This window comes from Mustela putorius, unplaced genomic scaffold (genome assembly GCF_011764305.1).
Source record: "Mustela putorius furo isolate JIRA1106 unplaced genomic scaffold, ASM1176430v1.1 tig00003942_pilon_pilon_pilon, whole genome shotgun sequence".
NCBI lineage: Eukaryota > Metazoa > Chordata > Mammalia > Carnivora > Mustelidae > Mustela > Mustela putorius.
Genome location: NW_025422087.1, coordinates 9,634,015 through 9,659,500, shown reverse-complemented (window position 1 = coordinate 9,659,500; position 25,486 = coordinate 9,634,015). Strand labels below are relative to the sequence as shown.

The 25,486-nt window shown below is 35.6% G+C and overlaps 1 protein-coding gene across 11 annotated transcripts in view; it reads right to left on the bottom strand.

The window, feature by feature from the left end:
• The window catches only part of NBEA (neurobeachin), a 678,500-nt gene that overhangs the window by 472,781 nt on the left and 180,233 nt on the right, over nucleotides 1–25,486 (bottom strand). For all 11 annotated transcript variants that reach the window (XM_013044893.2, XM_013044895.2, XM_045069766.1 and 8 more), the window contains 4 exons: nucleotides 7,893–8,001; nucleotides 2,086–2,167; nucleotides 1,087–1,210; nucleotides 70–262 (listed from right to left, as the gene is read on the bottom strand). In XM_013044893.2, coding sequence (XP_012900347.2) covers nucleotides 70–262; nucleotides 1,087–1,210; nucleotides 2,086–2,167; nucleotides 7,893–8,001 — 508 coding nt within the window. The remainder of the gene's footprint in view (nucleotides 1–69; nucleotides 263–1,086; nucleotides 1,211–2,085; nucleotides 2,168–7,892; nucleotides 8,002–25,486) is intronic.

The window sequence follows — 25,486 nt, the reverse complement described above, 5'->3', positions numbered from 1 at the left end:
GGAGAGTGTTTACAGACATTCAAACTGCGCTGAAACACAGATGATATAAAATACTGAATCTCTTGTTACCTTGGAATGGGCTATTGAGAGCGTATCCACCCAGACTCTCCAACCTCCCCATTCATATTTTATTGCATGGTACAACAGAATTCGGAAGATATTGTAGACCATCTCGGTAATCTTCTGTTCCTCAGAATTTTTAGGATTGATATAGCCAAGAGAAAACATCCAATCTTGCCATACTGAACACTGCAATAAGCATCTAGTGGGGAAAAAACTCATTAAAAACATCTAATTTATATTAGAATTTACTATTTTGAAATTTAGATAGTGAAAATATGATCTGACCTAGATAAAGTAAGGTGCACAGTCATTCTGCACATTCTATTTTCTATACCTGGAAAGATTTCCTCCCATTTTTCTACCTGGAAAAATCCAAATTATCATTTCAAATTGGTTTCCTAACACTCCCAGTCATATTTAGCTACTGTTTCTCTACTCCCCATCACATGTACCACTCACAATGCACTTAATACATTATATATTAATCACTGTTTTATTATCTTCCCCACTAACTTGTACCAAGACTATATACTAAGGTAACCTGTGCAGCACAGTGCTTTCTACATACTATTCAATAAGTATTCGTGAAATTAAAGACTTACGAAGCCACCATAGCCTTAGTTTGTACCCTAAGTCTTAGCTAACCAGCTCAAAAATGCATGACAACAATCAGTTATCAGACAAAAATTGAGAGAAGCATAGATGAATATGAGCAAATCCAACTTGATTACAATAGATAGGTATCACCAAAAGGAATGGTAAATTTGAAAAAAGGGTTTGTGAAAATATATATTTACAGACACAATTAAAATATAATACCCACATAATCACATAAAAATATAATAATGAATACAAATATAATGAATTTTGATTATATCAAAGAAACATAAAATGCCTTTTCTGATAATTACAATTATTTAGCAATATGGGAAAAATTTGAAAACATTTTTTTAAAGAGACTAAAAATAAAGGGGAGAATATCATTACAGAACAAAGTTTTGTTATGGTATTGAAACTGCTTACCTTCTATTTTCACGGCTGTTACTGAAAAGTTTTATCATGTCAGATAAAAATAAACGACGAACTTCCATCAGTTCTGGACTTGGTGTGGAATTTTTTAACAGAGTTGCCACCACCTTAAGAATCACTGTGAATGAACAATAACAACAAAAAAAGAAGTCAAGATTTATAACTGCACCATAACTTCCCCTTAAAAAGTTTTACTCATTTTCAACTTAGCCTTATGATAAGTGAGTTATAAGTATCATTAACTATGGCAATCACCAGTTATGCAAAGTTTTGATTTAGTTTTCCGTGTTACCATGTTACTATTGCATTACAATAAAGAATGTTTGGCTAGCTTCAAAAAATAATAATTACAATAAAGAACAAAATATTTCTTATCAAAAAATAAGAAATAAGTTTTGGTGAGGGATGTGGAGAAAAGGGAACTCTCATGCACTGTTGATGAGAATGTAACTTGGTGCAGCCACTGTGAAACACAGTATGAAGGGTCCTCAAAAAATTAAAAATGGAATTATCTTATGATCCAATGATTCCACTACTGGGTACTGACCCAAAGAAGATGAAAACACTAATTCTAAAAGATGCATGTACCTCTATTCACTACAATATTATTTATAATAGCCAAGATATGGAACCAATCTAAATGCCCATCAGCAGACAAAAAAGATGTATATACACACAATAGAATATTAGTCATTAAAAAGAATGAGATCTTGCCTTTCAACAACATGGATGGACTTACAGGGTACTATGCTAAGTGAAAAATGCCAAGTACCATATGATTTCAATAACGTGTGGAATCTAAAAAAACAACAAACAGAAATGGATTCATAAATATACAAAACAAACTGGTGGTTGTCAGTTGAGAGGAGGATAGGGAGATGGGCAAATGAGAGGTGAAGGGAATTAAGCTGCAGACTTCCAGTTACAAAATAAGTCACAGGGATGAAAAGTACAACATAGGAAATATAAGAAAAAAAAATGCTGTTTGCTCACTTGGATTCTGAATTTTCACTGTAGAATCTGGCTCTGGATGTGGTTTGTGTACAACTTGAGTACATACTTGCTCTGTCAAAATCTGAAAGATGAAGAATTTGAATTTCATTGAGAAAATAATTTAAAATCATTATTTCAAAGTATACAAAGACTCTGCAAGAAATGTTAATTCTGTCAAAATCAAATGAAATCTTCTTCTAAAGTGTCTTCTAGTCATTCCACATCTTCTAAACTCTTTAACTCTTTAGTTTCCAAATTCTGTTTATTATGGATAAAGACAAAAAAGAACCAATATCTATAATAGGAAGGATTAATTATGAAATCCAAAATTTATTCTGTTTGAAATACCTTCACAGTGTACTTCCTTAATATACTTAAACTATGAGTTGTAAACATTTGACTCTTTATGTTATCATTAATTTAAAAAAACTTAGAAAATAAGTAAATTAAAAAGTAAATTAAAAAAATAATGTATGAGCCTGGATCCTAACATCAAAATGAAGTGTGGGAGGGGAAAAATCTTTACTAAAAATGGCTTTACTAAAAGTGGCTCATTGCCACTTACCCATGAATTTTTCTTTAAACTTTTTGAAAAAACAAAATGACAAAAAGTTGACCAAATCAAAAATAAAATTCTAAAACATTTTTTAAATTTTTCCACTAAAATGCATTCTCTATAAGTGCTGCATTCTTATACATCTTTTTTACTATTATGTTCCTAGCAATCAGCAAAGTGCCTGACACAGTGCCAGTACTCAAACATTTATGAAATTTAAGCATGGATAACTGAAATATATATATATATACACATATATATATATGTATATATATATATATAATGAATATGTGACTCTTCGCTGTATTTTAGGCTTTATCTTGTACATACCTCTATTCCTGCATATATAAAAAAATCTAATGGGACTATACTTAATAAAGATGTAATTTTATATTAGTGATTTAATTTCCTGTTTAACTTAACATATTAAGTCTGAATGAAACTTTTGGTTCACCCCAAGGCAAGGTAAAATAATCTGTGCATAAACCATAAAAATTAGTTGAGAGCCTAGTTGTACCTAACTATTTTGTAAAAGTTGGGGCTGCAGAAAAGTAAATGAGCCAGATATGATCCCATCTGATTAGAAAAAGACCATAACAACAGTGGCATTTTTCTGACCTTTCCGCTCAGACTTGAGAAAAAAAGAAAAAGGAAGAAGATAAGAAACTGACTTATTACATATCAGGGATGTCTATCAAAAAAGTATTGACTTGAAATAAAAACTAACCTATTACTAAAATGATAAATATAGACCACAAGGCAATATAGACCACAAGGCACTCTCATGAAACACTTTGTTGTTAATACCAAAGTGGGCCTAAGAATTTTCTCAACAGAGCACTACAGACATGCACTACTAATTAGATTGAACTGACACATGGGACAGAAATTTCTTTGAAAACCCAAAGAATCTGAAAATGCCAAAGAACATTCAGTGGTTGGTATATGCTTACAAGGTTTTCCCATTGATCTGCCCAAAAAAAGCACTGGTGGGGACCTACAGCTGAGCAAAAAAAATCCCTAAAATTCTGGTTATAAATAGATAAAAAATAACTGTAGACAAGCTTGGAAAAGACTAGGCCATACTCTTCCATGATAGAGAATAGTCAAAACTTCCTCACCCCAAAAAGATGAAACCTCATTATACAGAAAACAAAACTTATCTCAAGGAATCTACAGTTTTACATTTTCCTTTCTTTTTTTAAAAAAAAAAAATTTTTAAAGATTATTTATTTATTTATTTGACAGAGAGAGATGACAACCAGGCAGAGAGGCAGGCAGAGAGAGAGAGGAGGAAGCAGGCTCCCTGCTGAGCAGAGAGCCCGATACGGGGCTCGATCCCAGGACCGTGGGATCATGACCTGAGCCGAAGGCAGCGGCTTAACCCACTGAGCCACCCAGGCACCCCTAACATTTTCCTTTTTAAGTTCCTATTTGATCTTCTAAAGATGAGGGTAATTGTCTTGCCTATCTAATATAAAACTGCTAGGAAGATCAAATAAGTAAGGCTCTACATGTGAAAAGTATTTTGAATACTACCACATATTCACATAAGAGCTTTTTTAAATTACCAAAACATATTTAGAAACTCAATCTAGCATGTATTTAAAAGAGCCCTTTATGTGTCCACACTCTGCTATATGTTTGGAATGAGAATCGTAGTTGCTACGTAGGACTGTATTTCAAGAATCAATTAATTAATACTCCAGAGAAAGGCAAAAATGTATGCTCCTGTTAAATAATAAAACATGATAGACTGTCATTAAGAACCTATGTGAGTTTTTAAAAGGGAGAGGGAAATAATGAGATATAGATAAGAAGATATAAATAAACATTTTAATGAAAGGATATGACTAAAAGATGGGCCACGGAGGTTTGACCGGTATTGATTAGAGATATACATAGGAAGTAACCCCAGCCCCTAAAAAAACAAAATAGTACAAAATAGACAGAGCCACATATGGACATGAAATCCCTCAAAGCACATCTCAATTCACATTAGCCACAATTTAAGTGTTACACAACCATCTTTACATCTTTTATACAGTGTTGTCTGTTATATACTGCCAAAAGGTATAACTCACTTTGTCCTTTAATATTGTCACTTATTCTACTATAGGTATTATCAAATGTAGAATTTTAAAGTCCACAGTGACACTGAACTTGTCTTAATGACCTTCTAAAAACTTTGCAAAATCCTCACATTCTAAAATATCATTATCAAAACCATGGGTTTGACATAGTTCTCTATTATTTCTGTACTTGATTTTATGTTTTTCTATTGTTGGAGTGATCCGTATTTTGACACATTGTTTGGGGTTAAGGTCATTTCCCCAAACCAAGACAGAAAATGAAAGTAAAAAGAGCTTTCAAACTGAAGATTATCAACCAAATGCTTCTTGCCGGGGTGCAAGTCCTGGCTGATGCTCACAAGGGGAATCAAACTCATTTCAGGCTGTAGGTTTTGAGGCTGAGTATTCTTTTTATAGTTAAATTTCACTTACTATGTTAATGAATGAAGTTCAAACCTATCACAAGTGTTAATTTTCTGCAACCAGAGGCCACCGTCCAAAACGGTGCAGTCTAACTTTGTGATCTAGAATTAGTCATCCACTATCCTGTCTGATAACACATTTTGGTTTGTTAGTAGTAGTAAAGTTTATGTTGAAGACCCTTTCCACTTTTTAATGGGATCAACATTGCTACCCAATCATATCAAAATCATCTTTCTTTGTTATTTTTTGTATACTTATGTTAATTTTTCTTTCTGGAGTATCATAATTTAGTCCATCTTTCAAATTAACCATGATTATTTTTCTACTTTAAAAGTATATATTGCCAAATTGGTCAGAGACCTTGTAAGTCAGTTCCTTCACCTGCATCACCTAACAACCAGTATCAGGAGATCCAAACTTATCAGAATTTCTCCAACAACTAAGACATGGAATTAGCAGCAGTTTGGCTTTGTATAATATCATTAGAGACTAAAATCTGGACACTAAGAGAGTGCACATGAGTATAGATGGTAGGTAAAAATGCTGCTGCACTTGCTGTTGAGCCACTTTCAGCAAGACTAATAGAAATACGTGTGTACACACACACACACACACACACAGGACATTTTACTTAAGGTTAAGAGTACATAATGTTTTCAATTCGACATATCATATTGTTATGCTACATTCCTATTAATATAAGTTTTCACTGACTATAAAGACTTTCTGCTCTATTGATACTAATTGGTCAAAACAAGCAGAGGATCAAAAATGTAGACAAAAAATGATTTAAAAAACATGTACACGAATCATTAACCAAGGGATTTGTCTAAGAAAACCAAGATAGAAACACAGATACAGCTCTAATCTGATACTGTAGCAAGGTTTTGATTCAGAGGACTTTAATGTTGCCCACTGAAGGTAGACACTGTCGTTTTTGGCCTCATAGTATGAACTGTGTCTATTTTATGACAATTTACTAGTGGTGAGACAGAGAAAATTATTTACCCTGTGGTTCTCAATTTGTCTGTTAAAAAGGCAAGAAAAACAACCCAGTTTCAGAGGGTTGTGTAGGGATCTGAGATGATGTATATAAAGTATTTATACCAGAGTGACTGTCACAGGAAATATACCCCTCAAAACAGTTACTGTCATTAGGGAAATATATCAGAATCAAGATGCTTTGCATAGGGTAGGCATTTCTATTCAGTTCTGTAGGCCAAATATTGGAGCAATACTAAAAAACTATTATTACTCACAAAAGCTGGGTTCTAGAGGATGAGAGTTTATAAATCATGTAATCAGAGGAATAACAGACCTAGAGTTACAATATTAAGCTTAGAAATCAGTAGCCAAAAGAGTTTTTTAATTTATCTAAAAGGCAGCCACTCTTAAATTCACTGATAATAATAGAAAACAGAAAAAAGGTGAAATAAAAGTAAAGCAATGTGGCAGATCTGGGGTCAAAATATTACTCTGGATATCATCTGTTTTTGTAAACAGATACAGTGCAGTTTTATTGGACAGCACGCTCATTTGGTTCATATTGTCTATGGCTGCTTCTGAGCACCAACTGCAGAGATGAGTAGTTCCACAGACACCACATAGCCTGCTGTTACAGACTGCAAGTTTGTATCCCCCCCAAATTCCTCTGTTGAAATCTAATCTCTGGTGTGATGGTATTAAAAGATGTGGGGCCTTTTAGGAGGTGTGTAGGGCCACAGAGCCCTTATTAGGAAACCTAAGAACTCCCCTGACACTTCTGCTATGTGAGGACTTAGTGAAAAGATGGTTTGTGAACCATGAAGTGAGTCCTCACCAGACACCAAATCTGCCACCGCCTTGCTAACTGGACCTGTTAGCCTCAGAACTGTGAGACAGAAACTTCTGTTGTCTATAAGCCACCCAGTGTATAGTATTCTGTTATAACCAAGACAAACTAAGACTACCACAAAGCCTAAAATATCTATTATCTGGCCCTTTACCAGAAAAGGTCACTGTCCCTACCTATGATAAACATTTGGCTTTCTGTATTTCATAGAAAATACTGAGCTCAAGTTATATGGCCATATCTTAGAAAAGGTGAGAAAAGGATTTCTGAATTGAAATGATGAGATCTATAGCTTCCTTCCAGATAGTGCTTTTTACAAATCATTTTTACCTACAGTGTAACCCACTATCAACTCAAGGTTAATATTGGTAATTGCAAAGGAGAGAGAGATGAAAAGAATCAGCAGCGGGCAAGGGAGAGAACTAACATGTAATACATAATGGGTGTGATTCATGTGAGAAAAGATCTGCACAAAGTCAATCATCAGCCAACTCACACTCAAAGAAAAGTCCTTGGACCAACACAAAAATATTGGCAAATAAATGTGCATGAATATGTTTTAAAATAAAAATTTTAAATGTTAAGTATGTGTTCATTTAAAAAAAAAAGTTACTGGCTTTTTGATTAACCGACCAACAATGTGATCCCAATTACATAGAAGGTTTCCACTAAATACATTTTATATTTTCTTTTCAAATATTTTATTTATTTATTTGAAAGAGAGATCACAAGTAGGCAGAGCATCAGGCGGTGGGGTGGGGGGGAGCAGGCTCCCTACCGAGCAGACAGCCCAATGCGGGCTTGATCCCAGGATCCTGAGATCATGACCTTAGCCGAAGGCAGAGGCTTAACACACTGAGCCACCCAGGTGCCCCTCCAATAAAAACATTTTAAATTATCATCACACATTTTTTTAAAATTTTACCTCATAAAGTGTGTTGTATGTGGTGACAGTCACAGTGTTTGTATGCAACATCAGCCTTTCTCCAAGAAGAGTGAAAAGACTATGAGTATGCATAATTTCCACTTTTCTCCTGGAGAAAAAGGGGGAAAAAAACACAAAAAAACTATGAAATACATTGGATTTTCTAATCACATGACTTTGGGATAAAAGTACTATCCATTAAGTAGATATAGAATCATACAGGTAATTATTTTTAGTAACTTCCATCTACCAAAAACAAACCATTTTATACCACAGCTATCTTGTAAAGTTATAAAAATACTATTTAGACACTTCTTAAATAAAATGTAAAATATTCAAATTATAAATTATACAAATGTTGACAGCTATTATTTTCAGATTTCTTATTAACCATTTATGAGTTATTTTTATTAGGTTAAAACTACTGGTTTCCCCTAACAGAGACCAAAGAATTTTTAAATCCTTTCCGTCTAAATATAAAGTCTATAAAATAATCTGTGATAAGTTTTAATACCAAGAATTTAAAATTAAAGCTAAAAATGAGTACTGCAGTTTGATGTTGGGATTACACAGCAAAGTAATTCAACAGAAGTAAAGGGGACTCATCATTGCTTGTATTTGTGGCCTGCCATTGGATTTAAAACCAAACAAAGAGAAAAAACACGAAAAAACTTTCTTAGTTACTTACTGTTGGTTCATTTAACTGTCTCCCCCCTATCTCCGACCCCCACTAAATCCATAAATAGGATAGAAGGCTCTACTAGAGGCTTTCTGCAACACTTGGCTCTAGTTCAGGGAATTGCCTCTCATTTGTATTACTGTCACAGAATCCAAGATCTGATCTTCTTGGCTCTCAACCCGAGATATTTCATTTATTACCTTGATTTTTCTATTGTTCCCTGTTCAGATCTGGCAACTACGACATAAGCTGCCTAGTATTCACCAATTCTTATTCCTTTCTTCCTGAGTCCAAAATTGTACTATTAATTTCAGCCTCTCTTACAGCCAGGTGTGACCATTTAACTGAGCTTTAGCCAATGGAATATGAACAGAAAAGTCATGAACCATTTTCAGGCCTGGTCAATAGAATAGCACTCATGCATGCCTTCCATGCTCTTTCCCCAAGGCAGAAACACAGGAGTCACATGATGAAGACAGCGAGGCACAAGATGGAAGCAGTAGCCTGGGTCTCTAAATTACAGCTTGCAAGAAAATTGCCTGCTAAGTAATACTCATTTAGATTTTCAGTGAACAAGAAAGAAACTACTAGTGTGATAAGTAACTAACATTTCATTGTTCGTCTGTTAGAGCAGCCATTGTTACCTTAATTAATACAGAAAGAAGATAATCAACCATATATCTGGATATGACTCACCTGGAAATCCCCTCTTCTAAGATCAGTCTCCAAGCTCCACGCTGCACAACAAAAGACACAAGGCAGCTGTCTCCCCTCACCTAATCCTCCTCAGTTCAGGAAGGGAAACAGCAAAATAACCTAAACCCAAAGCTTAGGCATTTGTCTTGTGGCTGTGTTTGCAAAACACTTAATAAGTAAGATTTAAAAAGTCAACTGGTCATAAAAAAAATAAACCAGGACTAATGAATACTATAGGATTATAGAGGGGAAGGTTTTATTTCTCTTCTAATTCAAGCTACACCCAAGGCAAGGAGAACTGAAACTTTCATTTGCTCCTAATCCAGAAAGGAAAAAAAAAAAAAAAGCCAAAGAGTGTTCTTTAATATATCTCTCTGATACATGAAGCTGGTAAAAGTTACCCAAATTAGGCTATGTGGGATAGCCTAATTAAGAATTTACAGTAATGTCTTACCTGCACCAGGACAGTGTCAGTTACTAAAGAAATCCATGCCCTCCGGATTATCTCCCACAGCGTAAATGTTTACAGAACAGCTATATTCTAGGCCTTGCAGGGTGGGGGTGGGGGTGGGGAGACCTGAAGAATGCTCTGCATATACCAGAGAAGAGATGGGTCAGCTTCCTCCTGCAGTTTGCTTTAAAACGATGTTTACCAGTAAATTTTGCTGCACGGCAGTCAAAAGATAGCAAAAAATGCCATCCATTATCTTGGACAGAGTGTAGGTGTGCTATCACATGATTTTGTTTCCCACAGAATCCCTATGCATTCAGCTCTGAAAAGTTCAATAGGGCATATATGAGAGAAACTAACATCCTGACCCTACTTAACTTTAAGACCTAAACAGACTTCAGGCCTATTTATCCACCTCTGAATTTTATGCAATTTCTGTCCACTTAGATTAAGAATGAAATCTTTTTTTTAAAAAAAGATTTTATTTACTTCTTTGACAGAGAGAGATCACAAGTAGGCAGAGAGAGAGAGAGAGAGAAAGAGAGACGCAGAATCCCTGCTGAGCAGAGAGCCCGATGCGGAACTCGATTCCAGGACCCTGAGATCCCATGACCTGAGCCAAAGGCAGAGGCTTAATGCACTGAGCCACCCAGGCACCCTGAAGTCTTCTTCTTTTTTTCTTTCTTTCTTTCTTTTTTTTTTTTTAAACAAAGGGTAAACTTTTAATCTCATACAAATTACACATTTATTAGTTTACTGAACATTCCAATGAATATAGACTCCAATTTTCCTCTTCCCAAAACAAACTAGCTTTTCTTCTGGATGGTCAAAAAATATTTCTTGTAACAAACTCAGACCATATGTTGGAGGAAGAAAAAATAAAAGAGACCCATAACTCCATAACACAGAGAAAATTATTATGAAGTATCAGTTTAGGTACTGCTACATGAATTATTATGTATATAAATATAGATGACAAATACAGATGGTATCAATGCAATGAAAATAATTCTATATAAGGTAATATATAGCTCTTTTTTCCTTTAAATCCAGAATATATGCTATCTTGAATATTCAGTTCTTAAATATAATAAGTACACAGCATAATATATGCACTCATTACTGTTGGCACATATGGTATTTCCAATTTCTTTCTACCATCAACAGAATTTTGCCCTTGTAGGTAAATCTTTGAGCATATCCATGACTATTTCCTTAGAACAAATTCTTGTAACTGGAATGATGGGTGTTAAAAGCTTTTATATTTAATTTTATGAGACTTTGCAATTTATGACCTCCAAAAATATGTACATTCATACTTCCACCATCAAAACGTAAACACAATTTACCAGCAGCTCCACTCACCAACGTAAACATAAAATTCATATTTTGTAAGTATATAATTTAGTGGTTTTTGGAAAACTTTACAGAGTAATGCAGTCATCATCAATTTCCAGTTTTGAATATTTTCATTACCCTAAAAAGTTCCCTTGTGCCTATTTGTGGTCACCCCACTCCCATCACTACCCCAATGTACTCATTAATCTGTATCCTGGATATTTCATATAAATGTAATCATTTAATATGTAGTCTTCTACATCAGGCCTCTTTCATTTACCATAATAATGATTTTTAGGACTCATTAATGTAATAGTATGCATCAGCAGTTTGTTTCCTTTTAATTGTGCACTAGTGTTTCATTTTATGGACATATGATACCTCATCCATTCACCAAACCATGGAATTTTAGATTATTTCCAGTTTTGAACTATCATGGATAATGGTATTAAGAACATCCTTGCACAGTTACAAGTGTGAACATATGGTGTCATTTCTCTTGAGTAGATACCCAAGCATGGAAATGCTAGGGTATGCAGTAAGTGTTACATTTTTTAAGAAATTTGAAAATTCTTCTGGAACATGGCTGGAGTATTTTACATTTCTATCAACAATGCATGGGAATTCAGGAAGTTGTTACATGTTCTGGTTTTATGTTATATACTGTGGTTTTATTCAAATCAAGCCATTATCTGTTTTTCTTTGTGATTCTTTTTTGACCTAGGGGGTTCTTAGAAATGTGTTGTTTATTTTCCAAATATCAAGCAATTTATTAACTCTCTTTCTGCAATTGATTCCTAATTTAATTTTGTTGTGGTCCAAGAAAATATTTTGTTTGATCTCAATTCTTTTAAATTTATTGAAACTTATCTTATGTTTTATAGTCCAGTACATAATCCATTTATGCTAGAAAACAATTTGCCAGCTTCATGTGGACTATTCTATGAATGTCAATAAATTGTTTAATTATGATCTTGAACAGAGAGGGAAGAACAGGCTTTCATTAATTATTAGTTATTGAAAGGGAATGCTTCTAATATTTTACTACTAAATAGGACTATGGTAATTTTCCAGTAGATATACCTTTTCAGGTTAAAGAAATCATCTGTTCCTGATTTCCCAAGAATTCTTATTAGGTACTGAATTTTACCCAAATTTTCTGTATCTATTAGTATAATTATATAGCTATTCTTTAATGTGTTTTCTAAAGAGATCATATTAAAGGATATTCTGATAGTAAGCTATCCTTACCTTCATCATAAAAATAAACCTGGAGGCAAACAATCTTTCTTTTTTTTAATATAAATATTTATGGCTAGGGATGCCACAGTGGCCCAGTCAAGTGTCCAACTCTTGATTTCAGCTCAGGTCATGATCTCAAGGTTTTGAGATGGAGCCCTACATCAGACTCCGAACTCAGCAGGGTCTACTTGAGGGTCTCCCTCCCTCTCCCCTGCTCCTCCCCTTGCTGGTGTGTGTGCTCTTTCTCTTTTAAAACAAAACAAAACAATAAAATTAATAAATAAATACAATACAATAATATTTATGGCTATAAGTTACCTCCACTATCACTTAGGCCAACTCTCAGAAGTGTAAATGTACAAAATTTTCAAAATTTTTAATTCTAAGCATTTCATAATGTGTACAATAATTTCTTGTTATGAATTATTTAAAATATGTACATTTCCATTGTCTTACCTTGATTTTTATCGTTGATTTCTTGCATAATTGCACTATGGGTGAGAAGTCATCTTTATGACAATTTAAGTTTTTATGACTTCAAGTGACAATTTTTACAGTGTTATGTGTGTTTGAAAAGAATGTGTATGTGAATCGAGCCAGTGGATTTTTTGTTCAAATTTATACTGTGAAGTTATTTTGGAATTGCTCTTTTAAAAAAAAGAATATGTTAAAATTTCTAAACCATTTTGATTTCTATTTCAAATTTAGTCAATTTTGCTTTCTATACCTCCTCTATGCTGTTATGTACAAATGCATTTGAAATTGTTTTCTCTTCCTGGTGAATTGTACCTTTTTCCTTACATGGTACTGCTCTTTAGCCTCATCAACTTTTTTGTGTTAAAGCTTATGTAATTTTACTTAAATACTGATCTAGCAATTTTTATCATTTAGCTTTAAAAACAAATAACACTTTTATATTGTTAAAAATAATAACATATAAAGATATAGAAAAGTTTCACATCCAACTCATACCATCATTCACAGTCTCCACTCCCAACATACATGTAAACATTTTTCCGTTTCTTATTTCCCTCTGTTTATCCACCACTCATACTCTTAAATGGATTTTATAAGGGCAGTTTTAGGTATACAGCAAAATTGAGCAGAAAGTAGAAAGAGTTCCCATATATTCCCTACTCCATATATGTCATGTACTCGTGGTTTCCTCTAACTACCAACATTCACCCACAGAGTGGTACATTTCTTATAACTATCACCTTGATTCAACCCCCAGTTTTATTGAGCTACGATTAACATACATGCTTAAGTTTTAAGTAGTTCAAGGTGTACAACATAATGATTTGATATAGGTATAAATTGCAAAATGATTACCATTATAAGGTGAGTTAACATCCCTCACCTACACAGGCACAAAATATTTTTCCTGCAGGGTACCTGGGTGGCTCAGTAGGTTAAGCCTCTGCCTTCAGCTCAGGTCATGATCTCAGGGTCCTGGGATTGAGCCCCGCATGGGGCTCTGCTCGGCGGGAGCCTGCTTCCCCCTCTCTCTGCCTAACTCTCTGCCTACTTGTGATCTCTTTATCTCTCTCTCTCTCTCAAATAAATAAACAAAATCTTAAAAAAAAAATTTTTTTTTCCTGTGATGAGAACTTCAAAGATCTAATCTCTCAGCAACACTCAAATATATAACAGTTAACTACAGTCACCATGCTATACATTATATCCCTAAAACTTATCTGTCTTATAACTCCAAGTTTGTGCCTTTTGAGTACATTCAACCATTCCCCATATTCCCTGCTTCCACCTCAATGCTCTGTTTCTATGAGATTGGTTTCTCTAGTTTCTATACATGAGATCATACAGTATTTGTTTTTCTCTGATGTATTTCTCTCAACGGAATGCCCTCAGGATCCACCCATGTTGTTGAAAAGGGCAGAATTTACTCCCTTTTATGGTTGAACAACATTCCATTACATATATATGTTAATATATATGCATAACAACCTATGTGTCCATCAACAGATGAATGAGAAAAGAAAATGTGGATATATAGGTTGTTTCCATGTCTTGGCTCTTTGTAAATAATGTTGAAATGAACACAGGGGTACATATCTCTTTGAGATAATGCTTTTGCTTACTTTGGATATCTACCCAAAAGAATGCCTGGATCACAGGACAGTTCTATTTTTAATTTTGTGAGGACACCCCATATTGTTTTCCATAGTGTCTGTAACTAATTTATATTCATACCAACAGTACACAAAAGTTCTATTCTTTCCATAACCTTAGCAACATTTGTTATCTCTTGCATTTTTGATGATAGCCATCTGAAAGGTGTGAGGTGGTATCTATCTACTGTGGTTTAGATTTGCATTTTCTTGATGATTAGTGATGCTAAGCACCTTTTCGTTCACCAATTGGTCATTTGTATGTCTTCTTTGGAACTTCAGATCTTCTCCCCATGACTTTTAAATCAAATTGTTTATTTTCAAATGATTTGCATGAATTTTTAAAATCTTCTGTGTATTAACCCTTCATCAGATACATAACTGCAAATACGTTTTTTCCTTCTGTAGGCTGATTTTTCATTTATTGATCATTTTCTTTGCTGTACAGAAGCCTTTTAATTTGCTGTAGTCTTGATTATTTATTTTTGCTTTTGTTGCTTTGCTTTGGGTGTCAAATCCAAAAACTCATCGCTAAGACCAATGTCTAGGAGCTTACTGATATGCTTTCTTCTAAGAGTGTTGTAGTTTCAAGTCTTAAATCCCTTTCGAACTGACTTTTGCATATAATGTAAAACAGGAGTCCAATTTCATTCTTTTGCTTTTGGCTATCCAGTTTCGCCGACATTTATTGAAGAGACTGTCCTTTTCCCATCGTAGATTCTCAGCTCCTTTGTCATAAATTGAGCACATATATACAGGTTTATTTCTGGATTCTCTACTCTGTTCCCTTAACCTACATCTGTTTTTAAGCCAGAATCATACTGTTTGATTATTATAGCTTTGCAATAGTTTCTTTTTCCACCTTTGCTCATTTGTTTGGTCTCTTAAATTCCACATGAGTGAAATCATATATGTCTTTCTCCAACTGACTTACATTGCTTAGCATAACACTGTCTAGTATATCCAGGTCACTGCAAACGGCAAGATTTTACTCTTTTCATGGCTGAATAATATTCCGTTGTATATACGTACGTGTGTGTGTGTGTGTGTATACATATACATACCACATCTTCTTTGTCCATTTTTCCGTTGATGGAAACTTGAGCCCTTCTCAGTCAATCTTACTCCAGTCCCAGTGAGGCAGGCCTCTCCCTCAGAAGACCAGCACAAGTGTCTGCCCACAATATATCTCCCAACGTGTGAGTTCTGTGAGCCTCAGCTCTGGTGGAGTTGGTGTCAGGTCTCATTTTACAATCAAATCAGAGCACAACTAGTAAAAATTCACCACATTCTGGCCAGAGACCAAACACTGCCCACAGCAAACAAGGAGGAAAGCCTCTGCAGATTACTAGCCTGAAGAACAGAGCAGCCAAGACACAACAATGGAGAGCAAGTAGCACACACCAGAGATATTCCCTAAAGCACCAGGACCTGGACATTACATGACCTCTTCTTCATAAGAGGGTATGCTTTGGGTATCTTGAGGTCTTTTGAGGTTGCCATTGGGATGATGATAAGGGCTGCACTGAATCTATAGATTGCTTTGGATAATATGGACATTTAACAATATCAGTTCTTCCAATATGTGTTCATAGAATAATATCTTATTTCTTAATTCTTTCATCGATGTTTTACAGCTTTCAGTTTATAGATCTTTTATCTCCCTGGTTAAATTTATTCCTGGGCATTTTATTCTATGAAAACTTTCATTCATTTTTTTTTCATCTCTTAACCTCTTAACCTCCTATCTTTACTCTGTCATCTTTATTCTTGATGCTACATTCTGTGTAATTTCTTCATTTTGAGTTTCCAGCTCACCATTCTTGTCTTTTTTTATTTTATTTTATTTTTTTTAAGTAGGCTAAACATTTGGCATGGAGCCCAACATGTAGCCCGAACTCAAGACCCTGAGATCAAGAGTCAGGCACCCAACCAAAGGAGCCACTCCGTATCCCACCAATTCTTATGTTTTATCTAATCTGTTTAATATGACTATGGAATTGTTAATTTTACTTACTGCCTTTTCATTTCCATAAGTTATTTTTGATTACTTTTTAAAGCTGCATGGTTTAATATTATCTTGCTTCTTTTTTTTTAATTTAATTTATTTATTTGACAGAGAGAGATGACAAGCAGGCAGAGAGGCAGGCAGAGAGAGAGGAGGAAGCAGGCTCCCTGCTGAGCAGAGAGCCTGATGTGGGCCTCGATCCCAGGACCCTGAGATCATGAACTGAGCCAAAGACAAGCAGCTTAACCCACTGAGCCACCCAGGCGCCCCTATTATCTTGCTTCTTAAGAACAATTTCTTCTATTGTGCTTTTCATTTTTAGCACATAAGAATTTACCTACTTTTGTGTGCTCAGCTATATGTCTGAAAGGATTTTTGTATTATTTTACCTAAAATTTAGAAATTTTTAGGTAAAATTTATAAATTGTTTAAGGATATCCTGTTAAACCCATTATTTTTCTCCTCCAAGAATTCTTATTTACATTTTGTTTCTTATTGCCTATGTCGTTATCTTTTCTTTCACCTTATATTGTTGGACCATGCTTTGGGAACTTCCAGTCCACTAATTTGGTTAAACTGGAAAATAAATCACGAGCTAACAAGGCAGATTATCAATTTTGGTGCTCTACTTGAATCTCAATTGCTTTTTCTAAAAATAAAATTCAATGGTTCCACCACAGCCGGCACCACTAGTTCTCTTTCAATGAATACACAATTTGATGTTTCTCTTATCTTCTGTCTCTGGCTATTAGCCTTTAATGAGTTGTTATATTTCACTTTTACACAGTTGAGGTCAGATGTCACTGCTGTGAATTTACATGATGGAATCCTTGCAGGTGGTGTAACGCAGAAGACCTTTTAAATATACTAATCTTTAGTACGAAACTTAGCTTGCTGTAACTCCTAGGCCACCATCATGGCACTCCTGTATTCCCATACTTCCACAAGTTCAAGGACATTCTATCCTGACAGGTTTGGAGGAAAAGAATGAAAATGGCAGCTTCCCAATCTCTGGCCCTGGAAGAGCAGAGAAGAAGAATCATTCCATCATTTCAGGTAACTTTTCGCCTTCTGGTGGTAACCCACATAGAAGTCAATGTTAACATTACTCAGAGGGAGGGAGGTGCAGAGGAGAGAGAATAAGAGGCAGAGAACTTTTAGAGCAAAGCGATCCCTCAAGATTTGCTGCTTCTTAGTCTTTTCCTTAGGCTTCTAACATAGTTCTTCACCTGCTTGGCATTTCCATGGGAGAAAAAACCTGGCACCAGTTATCTTATTATCTCTATTCCTACTCCAGATACACACAAGAGCTAACATTCGCCTGAAGAAAGCCAAATAGCTTAGAGTTGAGAATAGATGGAAAGGAAACGTTTTTCCAACTCTCATACTCCCAGAACCTATATCACTACTTTTTGATAACAGATAACTGGTTTTGCCAGGAAAAACTGGACTAGTTCAACCAGTCCAAAAAGAACCAAACCATTAGGTTAAACAATGGTCAATGTATAACAAGCCAACATCATAGAGAGTAAGTTGATCTATTTACAGTGTGAACAATGAAGAATTCACTCAGAAGTTACAGGGTTTGAAGTTAAGATATCAAAAAAATATACTTGGTTGAGAACCAGTGAACATTCAATAACAACTGTTTTAAAATTTCCTCCGCAAGATGGCAGAGGAGTAGGAGACCCAAATTTTGTCTGATCCCAAGAATTCATCTAGATACTTATCAAACCATTCTGAACACCTAAAAGAAAAAAATAGCAGCAATTCTATGAACAGAGAAGTGACCACTGTCTGGAAAGTAGGACATGTGGAGAAGTGAATCTGAGGTGATATATGGGAAGATAGACCACTATGGGAAGGAGGCTCCATCAGCTGGCTACCAGGAAATGATGGAGCAACAGAACACAAAATCAGAACTTTGAGAAGTCTGCTCTGCTGAGGGATGTTACTCCAGTGGCTTGGAAGACTCAGTGGGACAGTGTGGTCTCAGGACCCTCAGCATTACAGAAAAACCAGGGGTACCTGAATGTGGCAGAGCCCCCAAGTATCCGAGCAGGAAAGCCAGCTGCAAAGATGGAGCCAAGGAGTGGGTTCACAGCTCACGAATACCATAAACCATGATCCACAGCCCAGTTGGGCCGCTACTCTTCAAGCAAGGACCCAACAAGAGGCAGATATGGAAGACTCCCTTTCTTTCCCTCCCACCCAAGGAGTGCCACAGGAGCACACCGCAGGAATCTGCTGGGTTTGGACACTCCCAATGGGGTCATGTACCAGAGACAGAAACACTAAGTCACAGGCCAGGTGACCAAAGAGTGTGGCCAGAGACGAGGGAAAAAGGAGTGACTGCTTTTCTCTAAGGGCTCACTGAGAAATCGGGCCCCAAGTTCTCCGCTCTTCCAGGGCCAGAGATTGGGAAGCTGCCATTTTCATTCTTGTCCTCCAAACCTGTCAGGAAATCTTTCAGGGAACAAAAGCTACTGAGAAGCAAACCCAGCAGATTATCTTGGCCCCTGGCAAGGGCTGTGCAATTCCACCTCAGGCAAAGACATTTGAGAATCACAGCAACAGGCCCTTCCCCAGAAGATCAGAAATAACATCCAGCCAAGACCAAGTTTACTGATCAATGAGAACCACAAAACTCTAGTGCTAGGGGCATAAATCACATAGAATTTATGGCTTTTTTCCTACAGTTCTTTTATCTTTCAAAGACAAAAGGTTGATATCCAGGATCTATAAAGAACTTCTCAAACTCAACACATACAAAACAGATAATCATATCAAAAAATGGGCAGAAGATATGAGCAGACACTTCTCCAATAAAGACATACAAATGGCTAACAGACACATGAAAAAATGTTTATCATCACTAGCCATCAGGGAGATTCAAATTAAAACCACATTGATACCACCTTACACCAGTTAGAATGGCCAAAATTAGCAAGACAGGAAACAACGTATGTTGGAGAAGATGTGGAGAAAGGGGAACCCTCTTACACTGTTGGTGGGAATGCAAGTTGGTACAGCCACTTTGGAGAACAGTGTGGAGATTCCTCAAGAAATTAAAAACAGAGCTTCCCTATGACCCTGCAATTGCACTACTGGGTATTTACCCCGAAGATACAGATGTAGTGAAAAGAAGGGCCATCTGTACCCCAATGTTCATAGCAGCAATGGCCACAGTCGCCAAACTGTGGAAAGAACAAAGATGCCCTTCAACGGATGAATGGATAAGGAAGATGTGGTCCATATACACTATGGAGTATTATGCCTCCATCAGAAAAGATGAATATCCAACATTTGTATCAACATGGACAGGACTGGAGGAGATTATGCTGAGTGAAATAAGTCAAGCAGAGAGAGTCAATTATCATATGGTTTCACTTATTTGTGGAGCATAACAAATAACATGGAGGACATAGGGAGATGGAGAGGAGATGGGAGTTGAGGGGTATTGGAGGGGGAGGTGAATCATGAGAGACTATGGACTGTGGAAAACAATCTGAGGGTTTTGAAGGGGCAGGGGGTGGGAAGGTAGGAGCGCCAGGTGGTGGGTATTATGGAGAGCATGTATTGAATGGAGCACTGGGTGTGGTGCAAAAACAATGAATTTCTGAAAAGAAATAAAAAAAAATTTTTTTTCTTTTTCTGTATCTTTCTTCTTGCTTTTTTCAAACAACATCTTACCAATTCCTTTTTAAAAATATATTTTTAACTTTCATTATTACAGTCATAGTCTATCCCTTCATTTGTATTTAAAATTTTATATATATATTTTTTTCCTTTGTTTAAAATCTTGGAGTAAAGTTTCTTCTAACAGACCAAAATATACCCTAATTTTATCAAGCAACTTACTGATTTTTTAAAATCTTTTTAAATTTTCATCTTTACAGTCATATTCCATCCCTTCATCATACTGACCCTTATTTTTTGTATATATAAGTTTTCTTTCTTTAAAATTTGGGGAGGCAGTTTCTTCTAACAGACCAAAATACACCCAAAATCTAGTGTATGGCTCTCTTCTGTTCACCAGCCTGACCATATTAAGACCCCCCGCCCCCGCTTTCTTTTTTTTCCCAGTTTCAGGTCTCTTCTGATTTGTTTACTGTATATTTCTCAGAGGTCATTGTTACCCTGTTAGCATTTTGTTCTCTCATTCATTTATTCTTCTCTGGACAAAATGACAAAACAGAAAAACTCACCTCAAAAAAAGAACAAGAGGCAGTACCAACTGCCTGGGATGTAATCAGTACAGACATTAGTAAGATGACGGAAAAAGAGTTCAGAATGAAGATTATAAAGATACTAGGTGGGCTTGAAAAAAGCATAGAAGATACTAGAGAATCCCTTTCTGGAGAAATAAAATAATTAAAATCTAACCAAGTCAAAATCAAAAAGGCTACTAATGTGGTGCACTAAAAAATGGAGGCTCTAACTGCTAGGATAAATGAGGCAGAATACAGAATTAGTGATAAAGAAGACCAAATGACGGAGAATAAAGGAGCTGAGAAAAAGAGAGATAAATAACTACTGGATCAAGTGGGGAGAATTCAAGAGATAAGTGATACCATAAGATGAAACAATATTAGAATAATTAGGATTGCAGAAGAAGAAGGGGGGGCAGAAGGTATATTGGGGCAAATTATAACAGAGAACTTCCCTAATTTGGGGAAGGAAACAAGCATCAAAATCCAGGAAGCACAGAGAATCTCCCTTAAAATCAATAAAAATGGGTAAATACCTGTCATCTAATCGTAAAACTTACCAATGCCTCAGAGACAAAGAGAAAATCCTGAAACCAGCTCGGGACAAGAAAATCTGTAACCAGATGTATTAGACTAGCAACAGACCTATCCACAGGGACGTGGCAGATCAGAAAGGACTGGCATGATATATTCAGAGCACTAAACAAGGAATATATGCAGCCAAGAATACTATATCCAGCTAGGCTGTCAACTGAAAATAGAAGGAGAAATTTTTAAAATCTTCCAGGACAAGCAAAAACTAAGAATTTGCAGACACCAAATGAGCCCTACAGGAAATACTGAAAGGGGTCCTCTAAGCAAAGAGAGAGCCTAAAAGTAATGTAGTCCAGAAAGGAACAGAGACAATATGCAGTAGCAATCACATCACAGCAAATACAATGGCACTAAGTTCATAACTTTTGATAGCTTCACTAAATGTAAATGGGCTAAATGCTCCAATCAAAAGACACAGGGAAGTGTGTAAACCTGGTGATTCAGAGACCTGTACCCCTGGGGATAAAAATATATGTTTATAAAAAATAAAAAATTAAAAATAAATAAATTTAAAAAAAGACAGGGTATCAGAATGGATAAAAATGGATAAAAAATGGATTAAAATGGATTAAAAAAAAACAAGACCCATCAATATGCTGCAGAAGACATTTTAGACACAAAGACACCTCTATATTTAAAGTGAGGTGGGGGAAAACAATTTACTAGCTAATGGTAATCAAAAGAAAGCTGTGGTGGAAATCCTTATATCAGGAAATTTGTTTTTAAGCCAAAGACTATAATAAGATGTGAGGAAGGACACTATATCTATATTAAAAGGGTCTGTACAACAAGAATATATGACAAGTTTTAATATCTATGCCCCTAACATGGGAGTAGCCAAATATATAAAACAATAACAAAATCAAAGAAACACATCAACAATAATAGTAGGGGACTTTAAAACCCCCTTCACTTGAAATGGATAGATCATCTAAGCAAAAGATCAAAAAGGAAATAAAGACCTTAAAAGGCTTTACATGACACACTGGAACAGATGGACATCACAGATACATTCAGAACATTCTATCCCAAAGCAAGAGAATACACATTCTTTTCCAGTGTACATGGAATATTCTCCAGAACAGATTCATATCCTGGGTCACAAATCAGGTCTCAACCAGTACCAAAAGATGGAATAATTCTCTGCATTTTTTCAGACCTCAATACTTTGAAACTAGAACTCAACCACAAGAGGAAAATTGGAAAGAACACAAATACATGGAGACTAAAGGGCATCCTACTAAAGAATGAACAGGTCAACCAGAAAGTTAAAGAATTAGAAAAATCATGAAAACAAATGAAAATGAAAACATAAATTGTTCAAAATTTTGGAGGTGCAGCAAAGGCACCTGAGAGGAAAGTATATAGCAATACAAGCCTTTCTCAAGAAAAAAGAAAGGTCTCAAATACATAACTTAACCCTACACCTAAAGGAGCTGGAGAGAGAACAGCAAAGAAAGCCTAAACCCAGCAGGAGAAGAGAAGTAACAAAGATCAGAGCAGAAAGCAATGAAATAGAAATCAAAAGAACAGTAGAACAGATCAATTAAACTAGAAGCTGGTTCTCTGAAAGAATTAATAAGATTGATAAATCCTTAGCTAAACTTATCAAAAAGAAAAGAGAAAGGACCTAAATTAATAAAATCATGAATGAAAGAGGAGAGATCAAAACCAATACTAAAGAAATACAACCAATTATAGAAACATATTATGCACAAATATAAGCCAGCAAATTTGACAATCTGGAAGAAAAGGATGCATTCCTAGAGACATATAAGCTACCAAAACTGAACCAGGAAGAAATAGAAAACCTGAACAGACCCATAACCAGTAAGGAGATTGAACAATCATCAAAAATCTCCCATCAAACAAGAGACCAGGGCAAGACAGCTTCCCAGGGGAATTCTACCAAACATTTTTAAAGAAGAATTAATATCTATTCTCCTGAAACTGTTCCAAAATAAATAGAAATGGAGGGAAAACTTCCAAACTCATTTTATGAGGCCAGCATTACCTTGACCCCAAAATGAGACAAAGATCCCATCAAGAGAATTACAGACCAATATCCTTGATGAACACAGATGCGAAAATTCTCACCAAAATACTAGCCAATAGGATCCAACAGTACATTAAAAGGATTATTCACCATAACCAAGTGGGATTTATTCCTGGGCTGCAAACTTGGTTCAACATCTGCAAATCAATCCATATGATACAATACATTAATAAAAGAAAGAACAAGAACCACATGATATTCTCAACAGATGCTGAAAAAGCATGTGACAAAGTTCAGCATCCTTTCCTGATCAAAACTCTTCAAAGTGTAGGGATAGAGGGTACATACCTCAATATCATCAAAGCCATCTATGAAAAACCCACAGCGAATATCATTCCCAATGGGGAAAAACTGGGAGCTTTTCCCCTAAGGTCAGGAACAAGACAGGGATGTCCACTATCACCACTGCTATTCAACATAGTACTAGAAGTCCTAGCCTCAGCAATCGGACAACAAAAAGAAACAGAAGGCATTCGAATCAGCAAAGAAGTCAAACTCTCAGTATTTGCAGATGATATGATACTTTATGTGGAAAAGCCAAGACTCTACTCCAAATCTGCTAGAACTCATACAGGAATTCAGTAAAGTGTCAGGATATAAAATCAATGTACAGAAATCAGTTGCATTTCTATACACCAACAGCGAGACAGAAGAAAGAGAAATTAAGTAGTCAATCCTATTTACAACTGCACACCAAAGCATAAGATACCTAGGAATAAACCTAACCAAAGAGGCAAAGAATCTGTACTCAGAGAACTATAAAGTATTCATGAAAGAAATTGAGGAAGACACAAAGAAATGGAAAAATGTTCAGTGTTCATGGATTGGAAGAACAAATATTGTGAAAATGTCTGTGCTACCTAAAGCAATCTACACATTTAATGCACTCCCTATCAAAATTTTTTTCAAGAAATAGAACAAATAATCCTAAAATTTGTGTGCAACCAGAAAATACCCAAAATAGCCAGAGGAATGTTTAAAAAGAAAATCAAAGCTGGTGGTATCACAATTCCAGATTTCATGCTCTATTACAAAGCTGTAATCATGAAGACAGTATGTTTCTGGCATAAAAACAGACACACAGATCAATAGAACAGAATAGAATGACCAGAAATGGAAGTCCATGGTAAATTAATATTTGACAAAGCAGGAAAAGAACACCCAATGGACAAAAGATAGACTCTTCAACAAATGGTGTTGGAAAAATTCGGACGGCCACATGCAAAAGAATGAAACTGGACCATTTCCTTATACCACATACAAAAATAGACTCGAAATAGATGAAAGACCTAAATGTGAGACAGGAAACCATCAAAATCCTAGAGGAAAACACAGGCAGCAACCTCTTTGACCTCAACCACAACAACTTCTTTCTAGAAACATCACCATGGGCAAGGAAGCAAGGGCCAAAAATGAACTCTTAGGACTTCAAGATCAAAAGCTTTTGCACAGCAAAGGAAACAGTCAACAAAACCAAAAGACAACTGACAGAATGGGAGATAATATTTGCAAATGACATATCAGATAAAGGGCTAGTATCTAAAATCTATAAAGAACTTGTTAAACTCAATACCCAAGGAGCAATCAATCCAATCAAGAAATGGGTAGAAGACACAGAGATTTCTGCAAAGAATAATTAAACTAGAAGCTGGTTCTCTGAAAGAATTAATAAGATTGATAAATCCTTGGCTAGACTTATCAAAAAGAAAAGAGAAAGGACCTAAATTAATAAAATCATGAATGAAAGAGGAGAGATCAAAACCAAACATGTGTATAATGGCCATTATACACATGAAAAAATGCTCCACATCACTCAGCATCAGGAAAATACAAAAAAAAAAAAAAAAAAAAAAACCACAGTGAGTACCACATCACACAAGTCAGAATGGCTAAAATTAACAAGCCAGGAAATGACAGATATTGGTGAGGATGCAGAGAAAGGGGAACCCTCCTACACTGTTGGTGGGAATGCAAGCTGGTGCAGTCACTGTAGAAAACAGTATGGAGGTTTCTCAAAAAGTTGAAAATAGAGCTATACTATAACCCAGCAAGTGTATTACTAGATATTTACCCCAAAGGTTCAAATGTAGTGATCCGAAGTGGCACCTGCACCCCAATGTTTATAGCAGCAATGTCCACAATAGCCAAACTATGGAAAGAGCCTAGATGTCCATCAACAGATGAATGGAT